Source organism: Panulirus ornatus, chromosome 44 (genome assembly GCF_036320965.1).
Source record: "Panulirus ornatus isolate Po-2019 chromosome 44, ASM3632096v1, whole genome shotgun sequence".
Lineage (NCBI taxonomy): Eukaryota > Metazoa > Arthropoda > Malacostraca > Decapoda > Palinuridae > Panulirus > Panulirus ornatus.
The window spans coordinates 13,116,902-13,132,509 of NC_092267.1; the positions used below are offsets into that span (position 1 = coordinate 13,116,902).

At 39.6% G+C, this 15,608-nt stretch overlaps 1 protein-coding gene and 1 long non-coding RNA gene across 4 annotated transcripts in view; one reads left to right on the top strand and one right to left on the bottom strand.

The window, feature by feature from the left end:
• Positions 1 to 15,608, top strand: part of LOC139762753 (uncharacterized) — a 471,178-nt gene that overhangs the window by 335,859 nt on the left and 119,711 nt on the right. The gene's annotated exons all lie outside the window — the stretch shown is intronic.
• The window catches only part of LOC139762751 (uncharacterized), a 173,211-nt gene continuing 162,498 nt past the window's right edge, over positions 4,896 to 15,608 (bottom strand). The window contains 4 exon segments of the mRNA XM_071687858.1: positions 4,896 to 6,502; positions 8,366 to 8,488; positions 8,687 to 8,871; positions 9,231 to 9,456. Of these exon segments, the coding sequence (XP_071543959.1) occupies positions 6,266 to 6,502; positions 8,366 to 8,488; positions 8,687 to 8,871; positions 9,231 to 9,456 (771 nt within the window). The 3' untranslated portion in view covers positions 4,896 to 6,265.

A 15,608-nucleotide genomic window follows, 5' to 3' on the forward strand; every position in this document is an offset into this window, starting at 1 on the left:
TCATATGCCCTCTCCAGATCTATAAATGCTACATACAAATCCGTTTGTTTTTCTAAGTATTTCTCACATACATTCTTCAAAGCAAAGTGAGAGGGTTAGGGAAATTTTTTTCTAAGTATTTCTCACATACATTCTTCAAAGCAAAGTGAGAGGGTTAGGGAAAATGATTTGGTAAACTGAGAAGAGGTAGTGAAAGCTTTGCGGAAGATGAAAGCCGGCAAGGCAGCAGGTTTGGATGGTATAGCAGTGGAATTTATTAAAAAAGGGTGTGACTGTATTGTTGACTGGTTGGTAAGGTTATTTAATGTATGTATGACTCATGGTGAGGTGCCTGAGGATTGGCGGAATGCGTGCATAGTGCCATTGTACAAAGGCAAAGGGGATAAGAGTGAGTGCTCAAATTACAGAGGTATAAGTTTGTTGAGTATTCCTGGTAAATTATATGGGAGGGTATTGATTGAGAGGGTGAAGGCATGTACAGAGCATCAGATTGGGGAAGAGCAGTGTGGTTTCAGAAGTGGTAGAGGATGTGTGGATCAGGTGTTTGCTATGAAGAATGTATGTGAGAAATACTTAGAAAAGCAAATGGATTTGTATGTAGCATTTATGGATCTGGAGAAGGCATATGATAGAGTTGATAGAGATGCTCTGTGGAAGGTATTAAGAATATATGGTGTGGGAGGAAAGTTGTTAGAAGCAGTGAAAAGTTTTTATCGAGGATGTAAGGCATGTGTACGTGTAGGAAGAGAGGAAAGTGATTGGTTCTCAGTGAATGTAGGTTTGCGGCAGGGGTGTGTGATGTCTCCATGGTTGTTTAATTTGTTTATGGATGGGGTTGTTAGGGAGGTAAATGCAAGAGTTTTGGAAAGAGGGGCAAGTATGAAGTCTGTTGGGGATGAGAGAGCTTGGGAAGTGAGTCAGTTGTTGTTCGCTGATGATACAGCACTGGTGGCTGATTCATGTGAGAAACTGCAGAAGCTGGTGACGGAGTTTGGTAAAGTGTGTGGAAGAAGAAAGTTAAGAGTAAATGTGAATAAGAGCAAGGTTATTAGGTACAGTAGGGTTGAGGGTCAAGTCAATTGGGAGGTGAGTTTGAATGGAGAAAAACTGGAGGAAGTGAAGTGTTTTAGATATCTGGGAGTGGATCTGGCAGCGGATGGAACCATGGAAGCGGAAGTGGATCATAGGGTGGGGGAGGGGGCGAAAATTCTGGGGGCCTTGAAGAATGTGTGGAAGTCGAGAACATTATCTCGGAAAGCAAAAATGGGTATGTTTGAAGGAATAGTGGTTCCAACAATGTTGTATGGTTGCGAGGCGTGGGCTATGGATAGAGTTGTGCGCAGGAGGATGGATGTGCTGGAAATGAGATGTTTGAGGACAATGTGTGGTGTGAGGTGGTTTGATCGAGTGAGTAACGTAAGGGTAAGAGAGATGTGTGGAAATAAAAAGAGCGTGGTTGAGAGAGCAGAAGAGGGTGTTTTGAAGTGGTTTGGGCACATGGAGAGGATGAGTGAGGAAAGATTGACCAAGAGGATATATGTGTCGGAGGTGGAGGGAGCAAGGAGAAGAGGGAGACCAAATTGGAGGTGGAAAGATGGAGTGAAAAAGATTTTGTGTGATCGGGGCCTGAACATGCAGGAGGGTGAAAGGAGGGCAAGGAATAGAGTGAATTGGAGCGATGTGGTATACCGGGGTTGACGTGCTGTCAGTGGATTGAATCAAGGCATGTGAAGCGTCTGGGGTAAACCATGGAAAGCTGTGTAGGTATGTATATTTGCGTGTGTGGACGTATGTATATACATGTGTATGGGGGGGGGGTTGGGCCATTTCTTTCGTCTGTTTCCTTGCGCTACCTCGCATACGCGGGAGACAGCGACAAAGTATAAAAAAAAAAAAAAAAACATTCTTCAAAGCAAACACCTGATCCACACATCCTCTACCACTTCTAAAACCACACTGCTCTTCCCCAATCTGATGCTCTGTACATGCCTTCACCCTCTCAATCAATACCCTCCCATATAATTTACCAGGAATACTCAACAAACTTATACCTCTGTAATTTGAACACTCACCTTTATCCTATTTGCCTTTGTACAATGGCACTATGCATGCATTCCGCCAATCCTCAGGCACCTCACCCAAACCCGCCACCTTGCTGGATTTCATCTTCCACAAAGCTTTTGCTACCTCCTCTCTGTGAAGGGGGGCTAATAGGGAGGTAATAACAAGTAGTGGTGATGTGAGAAGGAGATGTAGTGAGTATTTTGAAGGTTTGTTGAATAAGTTTGATGATAGAGTGGCAGATATAGGGTGTATTGGTCAAGGTGGTGTGTGAAGTGAGAGGGTAGGGAGAATGATTTGGGTGTAATTTCATATGTTAGTGTATTGTAGAGTACTTTAAGAATTTGTCAGGATAAACACTGTCACAACTAGAATTCTTCAGTAGGGTAACGTAAAGTTTTGTCTCAGTTTTTCCTTATACCACTTGGTCATTAAATAATCCAGGTCATCCATGTTTCCTGAGCACTTGTTCTTATAATTATTCTCGTAATCACAAATCTTGATTGCGTAATTCATGATCTCTGCATGGGGATAGGGAAGTACTGTACTGTAATCAGATTATAACAATTTGGCAGTGGTACCCTTCTCACGACACAATAATTTCCAACTTTTGTGTCACTGGTAACACAGTAGCCTTTGGTTTCTTTGCTTGAATCACAGGGAGTTACACCCACATCTGATGAGGGCCCTGGGGGGTAGGTAGTGTTATAAGACCTACACAGCTACCAAATTTCACACACAAACATGAAAGAAAATTGGTAAGCAATCACTCTCTACATAGAACCCAAGCTCCTTACCTTCATCCTCAATAATACCCCATAACATTTCTCATTTCAGCATCATTATCAATCAAGCTAGCAAGAAGGACCTACCACAAATACTAGTAAATGAATATAACCCAAACTCCAACAGGTAGTGGACCTCACATAGCAAAGAAACACCATCAGGCCAAACTACTCACCACCAGTAGATATTACAAAACTAGTTCTAAACAGCTCTAATTTTACACTTAAAGCACACTGGCCCTCCTTACATAATGAACCCACAACTGTGATGGATATTAAAGAAATCCACAGAATGCAGTGCCCCAGACCAACATCCCTTCACCCAAAGAATACAAACACTCCAGAATTACTACTCAAATATCTGGCACAAGCCAACCACATTAGAAAACATGAAATAACGTACACAAAACCCTCCCTGATCCAACATGGCTGATTCGTGTGACAAACTGCAGAAGCTGGTGACTGAGTTTGGTAAAGTGTGAAAGAAGAAAGCTGAGTAAATGTGAATAAGAGCAAGGTTATTAGGTACAGTAGGGTTGAGGGACAAGTCAATTGGGAGGTAAGTTTGAATGGAGAAAAACTGGAGGAAGTGAAGTGTTTTAGATATCTGGGAGTAGATTTGGCAGCGGATGGAACCATGGAAGCGGAAGTGAATCATAGGGTGGGGGAGGGGGCGAAGGTTCTGGGAGCGTTGAAGAATGTGTAGAAGTCGAGAACGTTATGTTAAAAAGCAAAAATGGGTATGTTTGAAGGAATTGTGGTTCCAACAATGTTATATCGTTGCAAGGTGTGGGCTATAGATAGAGTTGTGCAGAGGAGGGTAGATGTGCTGGAAATGAGATGTTTGAGGACAATATGTGGTGTGAGGTGGTTTGATTGAGTAAGTAATAATAGGGTAAGAGGGATGTTTGGTAATAAGAAGAGTGTGGTTGAGAGAGCAGAAGAGGGTGTTTTTGAAATGGTTTGGTCACATGGAGAGAATGAGTGAGGAAAGATTGACAAAGAGGATATATGTGTCAGAAGTGGGAGACCAAATTGAAGGTGAAAAGATGGAGTGAGAAAGATTTTGAGTGATCGGGGCCTGAACATGCAGGAGGGTGAAAGGTGTGCAAGGAATAGAGTGAATTGGAGCGATGTGGTATACCGGGGTCGACATGCTGTCAATGGATTGAACCAGGGCATGTGAAGCATCTGGAGTAAACCATGGAAAGTTCTGTGGGGCCTGGATGTGGAAAGTGCATTATTACATGACAGCTAGAGACTGAGTGTGAACGAATGTTGCCTTTGTTTTTTTCCTAGCACTACCTCGCACACATGAGGGGATTGTTATTTCATGTGTGGTGGGGTGGTGATGGAAATGAATAAAAGCAGGCATTATGAATTATGTACATGTGTATATATATATATATACATGTTGGAAAGGATCACAATTTTGCGCGTGATCAAGATATTCCTATGAGTCCACGAGGAAAATGAAACACGAAAAGTTCCCAAGTGCACTTTTCGTGTAATAATCACATCATCAGGGGAGACACGAGAGAAATATAAGTCACTTGATATACATCGAAGAGACGAAGCTTCGTCTCTTCGATGTATATCAACTGACTGTTATATTTCTCTCTTGTGTCTCCCCTGATGATGTGAATATTACATGAAAGTGCGCTTGGGAACTTTTCGTGTTTCATTTTTCTCGTGGACTCATAGGAATGTGTATATATGTCTGTGTGTGTATATGTATTCATTGAGATGTATAGGTATGTATATACATGTGTATGTGGGTAGGTTGGGCCATTCTTTCGTGTTTCCTTGCGCTACTTCGCTAACGCGGGAGACAGCAACAAAGTGAAATAAATAATATATTTTAAAAGTTCCATTACACTAAGTATCACGTTAAAGACTTTGTACCAGTTGCAATTTAAGCTTTTGAAGATATATTTAATGTCTTTTCTGAGATATTACAAGGAACAGATGACTAAGCATTGGAGAAAAATCCCTGCCTGAATCCTTTGTTTTGTCAACTAATTAGTAGGATAAAAACTTGACAATTCATTATATATATATATATATGTATATTACTGAAACATATATACAAAATGATAGCCGTTGAAGATATAAAATTGTAACCTTTCTAAAAAAAATTTTATACTATATGAAAAATAAACACAGTCATCTCCAACCATGGATAATGCTGTGGCATTCCAGTTTCATTTAAGAAATCTTGTTAATGTGTAGGTACAGTAGAAAAGCTTAAATTATAAACCTTTACACACAATACAAAAAAAGGTTTGGTCTACAACAATTCAATGACAAAATTGTCCACATCTCTATATATTTTCAGAGGCTATCCATGGTTAAGGTTTACTATAGATACAAGCTTATGACACTCTCAGGGTGAAAGTTGATCACTGACATTTGTGGTTCTATCATTGTGAGAACCAGTAATCCACCTCAGGTTATCTTGAAGGAAGAGCATTCTTTTATTACCCTTCTGGCTGCCACTTCATTCTGTGGACTTCATATCTTCCACCTGTACTTCAAGATGGTTGGCTCCTACCTTTCTAAGGAGGAAAAATCCCAAAATTCTTGTAGGTACATGCAAGATTTTTAGGCTCTCTGGGTGTTCAATATCTCCTTAGTGCCTCTCCTCTTTCAGACCAAGACCTCTATGAACTCAAAACATGGACCTAAAGGATTTCAGGGGCCTTGCCAATTCCAGACTTCTGCAGATGGCAATCAATGGCAAAGGAGAGACAGGATTAGAATGTGACATTGCCTTTGGGGAAATGGACGTTTTTTGTGTGTGTGAACACCATACTTGAAGCTTACAACCTAAATAAAAAAAAACCATCTCGGTTGTCAAAAAATACTTTTAGAATATTGTAACCCAGTAGTACTGAGCCATACACAAAATTTCCCTACTGCTACTTTGTGCCAGTATTCTAATGAAAACTGAATCAGAAGATAGATCCTAAGCCCTTGGTAAGGTAAAATTATAAGAAAGTTGTAATACAAAGGTGTGCTCCTTGGTATATCATGTCCTAGCTAACAGCTTGCCTTCCAGAAAATTACTGCCCATTCACACCTGGGGTAAGTGAAGTGTGTGAATCATCCCTTGCCCATAAGGACAAAACCTTGGTCAGGACTCAGTTCTGGGACCTTGACACACAGCCATGTCATTGAATAACTGTTAGTTGCATCAGCCATTCCGTACTATTTACAACCTACATAAAATTTCTCATTTCATAGAGCAATAGCTACAGGTTTTACTGTTGCTTCTCTGGTTACAGAAAGGGGATCCTTTTCTCAGACTATTATGAGAAACCATTATAAAATACACAATACCTTATTCATTTCTGGGTTCACATATTTGCACTCAAACTTAAATATAGGAATTCAGGTACCAAGCAACCTTAAGACTATTACTGTGCTTGCATTTCTAGTCGGGCCAAGAGTGTAACTATGGCACACATTGGTTCCTCAAACTCTCTAGGCTGGCCTGGTTTCAAAGCCCAGTCAGGTGTTATTGATGGGAGCTGTGATGCAAGAAGAGGGGTATATCTGACTGGTCGCTTTCCACGTAAGCTGGCATTTTCACGTCGCATCATCAGAGACTTTAAACTTCTGAGATCTGCTTTCACTTTGGGACTCTGCATATCCTATTCAAAAGAGACAATATGAAATAAAAGCATTTTCAAAATGATAACATTTGGCACAAGCCAAAGCTAAACTACACCTTTTCAACACTTGCTGATGGAGAATGGAAGATGATATAACAATAGAAATAAGGATAAGGAGGAACGTAATTATAGTAAGGTAAAGTACGTCTGAAGCAGATGTGTAGAGGGGATGGTGAATGAAGACAAAGGTAGGATTGATGTAAACTTAATGACCACACTGAAAAGATTTTACAACCGAGTAAAATAATGAATACATTCATTATAGGAAATAAAAAAAATTGATGGAAATGCATATTGTGAATATAGGATGAAACACTGCTGCTGCATTGTATGTTCACTAACCAAACAAGGTGGAATGGACCAAAGAATTCAGAAATTCAGAAACACTTTACACTTACAACAGAGGAAATGGAACACAATGAGAGACTTTAAAGAGCTACAATTGTGCAGCCTTAAAAGAATCAAGAAATGTATATGATAATCTATGCATGGTACTAAATAAAGGACCAAATACCAAAAATTTCAGATCTAAATACCTCTCATAAGGGTAGAACCAATGATCATATCTATAAGTCTACTTTGAAATAAATGTTCTTGTTCCTTCCACTTCAGATACATATTATCTTTGAAAAATAATAGAGTTCTGAACATGCTGGAGAATGAAAGGCATGCATGAGACAGTGAACTATAACAATGTAGTATACTGGAATTGACATGCTGTCAGGTGACTGAACCAAGGTATATGAAGCTTCTGAGGTAAACCCTGGAAAGGTGTCTGTGGGGCCTGGTTTTGGATAGCGAGTTGTGGTTTCTGTGCATTACACATGACAGCTCGATCAAGTATAATATTTTATTTATCTATTATATTTGATTGCAGTTTCCAGCATTTGCGAGGTAGTGCCAGGAAACAGACAAAGAAAGACCCATCCACTCATGTATACATACATGCAAATACACAGACATACTCATATTTAAACATGTACATATTCATATTTAACTGCCTTAATCCATTCCTGGCACCACCCTGCCCCACAGGAAACAGCATCGCCACCCCCTGCATCAGTAAGTTAGTGCTAGGAAAAGACAAAAAAGGTCACATTTGTTCACACTGTCTTTAGTTGTCATGTGTAATGCACGAAAACTGCAGCAACCTATCCGCATCCAAGCCCCACAGACCTTTCAATAGTTTACCCCAGACCTTTCACATGTCCTGGTTCAGTCCACTGACAGCACCACATCATTCCAATTCACTCTATTCCTTGCACGCCTCTCATCCTCCTGCGTGTTCAGGCTGTGATTGCTCCAGTTTAGTTTCCCGCTTCTCCTTGTTCCCTCCACCTCTGACATATATTCTCTTTGTCAACCTTTTTCTCACTCATTCATTCCATATGTCCAAACTGCTTATTATGTTTCTGGCAGATTTCTTTAAAAAATTTCACATTCCTTTCCATATTGACTCTAAACTTAAAATACTATTTTTGGTGAGAAAATAAAGGCATTCAAATGCTTTTTGTAATTCAGTAGCACTAATTTCAGTGAAAACTCTGTGTAATTTTGTTCAATAAAACCCTCAACTTCAGATCCTGTGTGTTGTTCTCGTACTGCCCAAATTACTAGCCTACCAAAAGTCAAATGTCTTATGTGCCACATTTATTCATGATACCCTCTTCAGAATACAGTTAAAATCAGTGCAAACTACTCTTTCATTTTCACTAAACAACCTTTTACTTTAAAGCAGTCACAATTCTGCCTGTTTAAATCTGATCAAAACTTGGATCTAGAGCTATACTTAAAGAATAAAACAACCCAAATATAGTAAACCAATTATATGATATGACATACCTTTTGGGAAGGGTTAGATGCGGTAAGGATATAGAGAAGAGTACAGCTTTTGCAGAAGATGCCAGGGCCCTTTTCATAGTATATAGTTAGTAGCTGGATTATAGTCGTCACTAACCCCTCCAACTGTTGAGGTAAAGCCGAAGATCAGGTAAGATAGTATTTTCTCGAGTGCATCTTCATTAAGAAACTGAAAAATGCATTTTCATATTTACAAAATTTCAAGATAACTATAAAACTGGCCATAAATGAATGGAAATAAATGATTGAAATCTGTATAAAATCTCAAAATTTCACATGTTAGCTTCAATTCAGGATACTTACCTTGTGGATGAAAGGTGCTGTGTAAGGGTACTTAGCCAAATTAATGAGTATGTTAAGGATATAGCTGAGAATTTGCATGTGTGGTAATGAACGGTTGCAGGACTTCAACAAGAACATGATGGCGTCAAGGGCAGCCCCTTCCATCAACTTCTCAGAGCATGGGGGTGACCACCGAGTGCTAGTATCTGTATGAGTGAAAGAACTTCTCCATTTATAACTTTTAACATGAAATATTCTTTACTGTATCCAACTTTAAATGAAAATGTGGCAGTTTTACTGAAAGTGGTCTAGCAAGATCCAGCTCTCTATCAACCAGGGAACCCAGACTTGTTTATACTTGCATGCCCTATAAGAGAATAGAGGCAAAAATTACTCTTCTTAAAACTGAGAATAAGTGAAGATTTACTGCCTAACATATTGTATCAGTTTTTAGAAAAACTTTTACAAGGATTCATTCTCAGTTCTTTTAAGAATCATTCATATGTTGGAAAACAGAATTTAACAGCATAAATACTTAGACATGCAGTGATTTCAACCAGCTCACCAAGATACATCACTGCTATCAATATCCTCTTCAAATCCTTGTACTTGATCAGATATGTAATAGCACATTTGGTTCTATTCCCAATACGCTTACAATCTGTAGCTTCTCGGGTGGCTTCTTTAAGTCTTTGTCGTACAGCCTCAAGCTCTTTATTTTGAAGGTTTTTGCGCACAACTCTAGCTCTCCATACAGCCTGCAGCACAGTTGCTGAATAGTGTCGGTGATCCTGTAACAAAAATGCTGCTGATTTTTTTTATTATGCATGCAAGGGGGTGAGGGATGCGACATGCTTTCAATGGGCTGAGCAAGGGCATGTGAAGTATCCAAGGAAAACCACTAAATGATTATGAGTCCTAGTTGTTGATAGGGGTCTTTGGTTCATTCCACATGACAGCTAGAGAATGAATGCAGGTGAATGAGGCCTATCCTTGTCTGTTCCTTGCACTATCTTTACCTTATTGAAAAGTGTAAGACAGTGAGTTTGAGACTGATGTGGCAGAGAATGCATCTGTCATTGCATAAGCACTTGGTTGCAAAAAAAGTGAACATAAAGAGGGCATTTTGTGGGAGGAGCTGAGTAAGTCCTTCGTCATGCCTGATGTAATGGATCTAAATGTAATAAAGAGTGATGTGGCAGTTAAGGGTGTAATCAGGAGGCATTCGGTTATTGGTGCAAATGAAATTTGGGAACAGCTTGTGCTGAAAAAGTATTTGTGATTAGAAATTGGTTTAAAAAAAAAAAATGCTTACATAAGTGTATATTGGTGTTTGGGGGCTTAATGGACATTATTAGGCAAGATGCTAATTGACAAGCATGTAGATGCAAGATGTTGGATGTAAATGTGTTGAAGGGAGGTAGGTGGGATGTTTCATATTCACCTCCACCGCGAAGTGATCAAAGTTTTTATTGGTACCACTTTATCTAGGAGCTTCTCGCTCCATTGAATTCCATTGTTTTCGTACAACCATTTCTAATGCAGCCATAATCTTGCAGGAGCCCCTGAAGAAGGGATCCTGGGGATATTTGGGGCTGGGAACAATAGTTTTGCAAAATATTCATGTACTTGATTTATATGTGAAATGGAATGAGTTAATTTTTGATACACAAATAGGTAATATTAATTTACATTCATGTTTGTCAGTATAGAAGGAAGTGGCAAGAAGGGGTGTGTGGTCTTGGAGAATCCCTGTGGTGATGGCATCATGTCTGTTCAGGTATTCACTAGTGTCGTACAAAAGATTTTTACTTAAGTTCTACACCTACAATCTTCACAGATTCAGGGAAAAAGAACCTACTGCACCTTAATGGGAACAGCTTAGTGAAGCTACATGGATTAACTGTGTATGTATGATTGTGATAGCTTTTGTCCACATTTCTTTCTCCCTTGAACTTTAAAAATTTGTTTCCTTCTAATTCACCATTCATTTGTTTTTATATGGAAATCAAATCAACTTTCTTGTTTTTAACAACAGAATTATAAAAGGTGCTTTCCTCTTTCCTCTTGAAATATATTAATTTCTAATGTATTAAAGAATTTGGTCAAATACACTTTTGTTAACACTTCACCATTATTTCTGAAATAAGTTTCAATTGACGAATATTGGTTATTTTTTTAATACAATCTAGTGTCATTTAACCTTTTCACCAGGTATTTGAAATTCCCTGACTGTAAAAGAAAAATTATTGGGAAAAATTCTTTCTCAAAAAATAAGATTATTGCTTTCTAATTTTTATATAGAGAAACAATTGAAAGATGTCTGAACTTTGGTCAAATACATTTTGTTAACATTTCACCATTATTTCTGACCTAAATTTCAATAGCAAAATATTGATCAATTTTCTCTACAAGCTTGTCATTTAACCCTTTCACCAGGTATTTGAAATTCCTAGACTATAAAGAAACTATTGGGGAAAACTTTTTCTCAAAAAATACGATTATTGCTTTTAATTTCTATAAAGAGAAACAATTGAAAGATGCCTGAACTTTTGTCAAATACATTTTCTTAATATTTCACCATTATTTCTGACCTAAATTTCAAGAGAAGAATATTGGTTATTTTTTTTACACAATTTAGTGTCATTCCCCTTTCACCAGGTATTTGAAATTCCCAGCATATAAAAGAAAAACTACTGGGGAAAACTTTCTCAAAAAACAAGATTCCTTTCTAATGTCTATAAAAACAACTGAAAGATGTCTGAACTTTTCCATAAACAAAATAAAACAATAAAGGTGCAAGCATACTACTGAGAACACTGGACGCTTCATACCTTGGTGGCATATCATGAAGTGTTCAACAGCACCTGGTGCTCTTAATGTTTATATATATATATATATATATATATATGTTGTTCGCTGATGATACAGCGCTGGTGGCTGATTCATGTGAGAAACTACAGAAGCTGGTGACTGAGTTTGGTAAAGTGTGTGGAAGAAGAAAGTTAAGAGTAAATGTGAATAAGAGCAAGGTTATTAGGTACAATAGGGTTGAGGGTCAAGTCAATTGGGAGGTGAGTTTGAATGGAGAAAAACTGGAGGAAGTGAAGTGTTTTAGATATCTGGGAGTGGATCTGGCAGCGGGTGGAACCATGGAAGCGGAAGTGGATCATAGGGTGGGGGAGGGGGCGAAAATTCTGGGGCCTTGAAGAATGTGTGGAAGTCGAGAACATTATCTCGGAAAGCAAAAATGGGTATGTTTGAAGGAATAGTGGTTCCAACAATGTTGTATGGTTGCGAGGCGTGGGCTATGGATAGAGTTGTGCGCAGGAGGATGGATGTGCTGGAAATGAGATGTTTGAGGACAATGTGTGGTGTGAGGTGGTTTGATCGAGTGAGTAACGTAAGGGCAAGAGAGATGTGTGGAAATAAAAAGAGCGTGGTTGAGAGAGCAGAAGAGGGTGTTTTGAAGTGGTTTGGGCACATGGAGAGAATGAGTGAGGAAAGATTGACCAGGAGGATATATGTGTCGGAGGTGGAGGGAACGAGGAGAAGAGGGAGACCAAATTGGAGGTGGAAAGATGGAGTGAAAAAGATTTTGTGTGATCGGGGCCTGAACATGCAGGAGGGTGAAAGGAGGGCAAGGAATAGAGTGAATTGGAGCGATGTGGTATACCGGGTTTGACGTGCTGTCAGTGGATTGAATCAAGGCATGTGAAGCGTCTGGGGTAAACCATGGAAAGCTGTGTAGGTATGTATATTTGCGTGTGTGGACGTATGTATATACATGTGTATGGGGGGGGGGGGGTGGGGCCATTTCTTTCGTCTGTTTCCTTGCGCTACCTCGCAAACGCGGGAGACAGCGACAAAGTATAATAAAAAAATAAAAAAAATAATTATTATATTTTTTTATTATACTTTGTCGCTGTCTCCCGCGTTTGCGAGGTAGCGCAAGGAAACAGACGAAAGAAATGGCCCACCCCCCCCATACACATGTATAATACGTCCACACACGCAAATATACATACCTACACAGCTTTCCATGGTTTACCCCAGACGCTTCACATGCCTTGATTCAATCCACTGACAGCACGTCAACCCCGGTATACCACATCGCTCCAATTCACTCTATTCCTTGCCCTCCTTTCACCCTCCTGCATATTCAGGCCCCGATCACACAAAATCTTTTTCACTCCATCTTTCCACCTCCAATTTGGTCTCCCTCTTCTCCTCGTTCCCTCCACCTCCGACACATATATCCTCTTGGTCAATCTTTCCTCACTCATTCTCTCCATGTGCCCAAACCACTTCAAAACACCCTCTTCTGCTCTCTCAACCACGCTCTTTTTATTTCCACACATCTCTCTTACCCTTGCGTTACTCACTCGATCAAACCACCTCACACCACACATTGTCCTCAAACATCTCATTTCCAGCACATCCATCCTCCTGCGCACAACTCTATCCATAGCCCACGCCTCGCAACCATACAACATTGTTGGAACCACTATTCCTTCAAACATACCCATTTTTGCTTTCCGAGATAATGTTCTCGACTTCCACACATTCTTCAAGGCCCCCAGAATTTTCGCCCCCTCCCCCACCCTATGATCCACTTCCGCTTCCATGGTTCCATCCGCTGCCAGATCCACTCCCAGATATCTAAAACACTTCACTTCCTCCAGTTTTTCTCCATTCAAACTCACCTCCCAATTGACTTGACCCTCAACCCTACTGTACCTAATAACCTTGCTCTTATTCACATTTACTCTTAACTTTCTTCTTCCACACACTTTACCAAACTCCGTCACCAGCTTCTGCAGTTTCTCACATGAATCAGCCACCAGCGCTGTATCATCAGCAAACAACAACTGACTCACTTCCCAAGCTCTCTCATCCCCAGCAGATTTCATACTTGCCCCTCTTTCCAAAACTCTTGCATTTACCTCCCTAACAACCCCATCCATAAACAAATTAAACAACCATGGAGACATCACACACCCCTGCCGCAAACCTACATTCACTGAGAACCAATCACTTTCCTCTCTTCCTACACATACACATGCCTTACATCCTCGATAAAAACTTTTCACTGCTTCTAACAACTTTCCTCCCACACCATATATTCTTAATACCTTCCACAGAGCATCTCTATCAACTCTATCATATGCCTTCTCCAGATTCATAAATGCTACATACAAATCCATTTGCTTTTCTAAGTATTTCTCACATACATTCTTCAAAGCAAACACCTGATCCACACATCCTCTACCACTTCTGAAACCACACTGCTCTTCCCCAATCTGATGCTCTGTACATGCCTTCACCCTCTCAATCAATACCCTCCCATATAATTTACCAGGAATACTCAACAAACTTATACCTCTGTAATTTGAGCACTCACTCTTATCCCCTTTGCCTTTGTACAATGGCACTATGCACGCATTCCGCCAATCCTCAGGCACCTCACCATGAGTCATACATACATTAAATAACCTTACCAACCAGTCATCAATACAGTCACCCCCTTTTTTAATAAATTCCACTGCAATACCATTCAAACCTGCTGCCTTGCCGGCTTTCATCTTCCGCAAAGCTTTTTTTTTTTTTAATTTTCCAAAAGGAGGAACAGAGGGGGCCAGGTGAGGATATCCCACAAAAGCCCAGTCCTCTGTTCTTAACGCTACCTCGCTAACGCGGGAAATGGCGAATAGTTTAAAAGAAAAGATATTTTCTTTCATACTATTCGCCATTTCCCGCATTAGCGAGGTAGCGTTAAGAACAGAAGACTGGGCCTTTGAGGGAATATCCTCACCTGGCCCCCTTCTCTGTTCCTTCTTTTGGAAAATTAAAGAAAAAAATAACGAGAGGGGAGGATTTCCAGCCCCCCACTCCCTTCCCTTTTAGTCGCCTTCTACGACACACAGGGAATACGTGGGAAGTATTCTTTCTCCCCTATCCCCAGGGTAATATATATATATTTGCACACCACCTTGACCAAAACACCCTATTTCTGCCACTCTGTCATCAAACACATTCAACAAACCTTCAAAATACTCACTCCATCACCTTCTCACATCACCACTACTTGTTATCACCTCCCCATTCACCCTCTTCACTGAAGTTCTCATTGATTCTCTTGTCTTATGCACTTTATTTACCTCCTTCCAAAACATCTTTTTATTCTCCCTAAAATTTAATGATACTCTCTCACCCCAACTCTCATTTGCCCTCTTTTTCACCTCTTGCACTTTTCTCTTGACCTCCTGCCCCTTTCTTTTATACAACTCCCAGTCATTTGCAGTCTTTCCCAGCAAAAATCGTCCAAATGCCTCTCTCTTCTCTTTCACTACCAATCTTACTTCTTCATCCCACCACTCACCACCGTTTCTGATCTGCCCACCTCCCACACTTCTCATGCCACAAGCATCTTTTGCGCAAGCCATCACTGCTTCCCTAAATACATCCCATTCCTCCCCCCACTCCCCTTATGTCCTTTGTTTGACCAAAAATTCATATGCAACATAATAGCATCTATGCTGAGAATTTCAAGAAAATCCACGATTCCAAAAAAATCAAGAAAAATGCAAGGCTATAGCCTTGCATTTTGCTCAGATTTTCATGAAAATCTGTATATATATATATATATATATATATATATATATATATATATATATGTGTGTTAATCTTTGGGTTGATTATGAATTTCGATTCAAAACAATGAATTTCATAATATTAAGTGTGTTAATAAGATTTCAATTATCATAATATTTATGAGCTAATTACAGGACTAATCAATTTAATACTTAACTTTGACCACAGATTTTTATTCTGCATACTTAATAACATCTATGCTGAAATTTTCAAGAAAATCCATTATTTCAAAAAAAATCAAGAAAAATGCAAGGCTAAAGCCTTGCATTTTGCTCAGATTTTCAAGGTC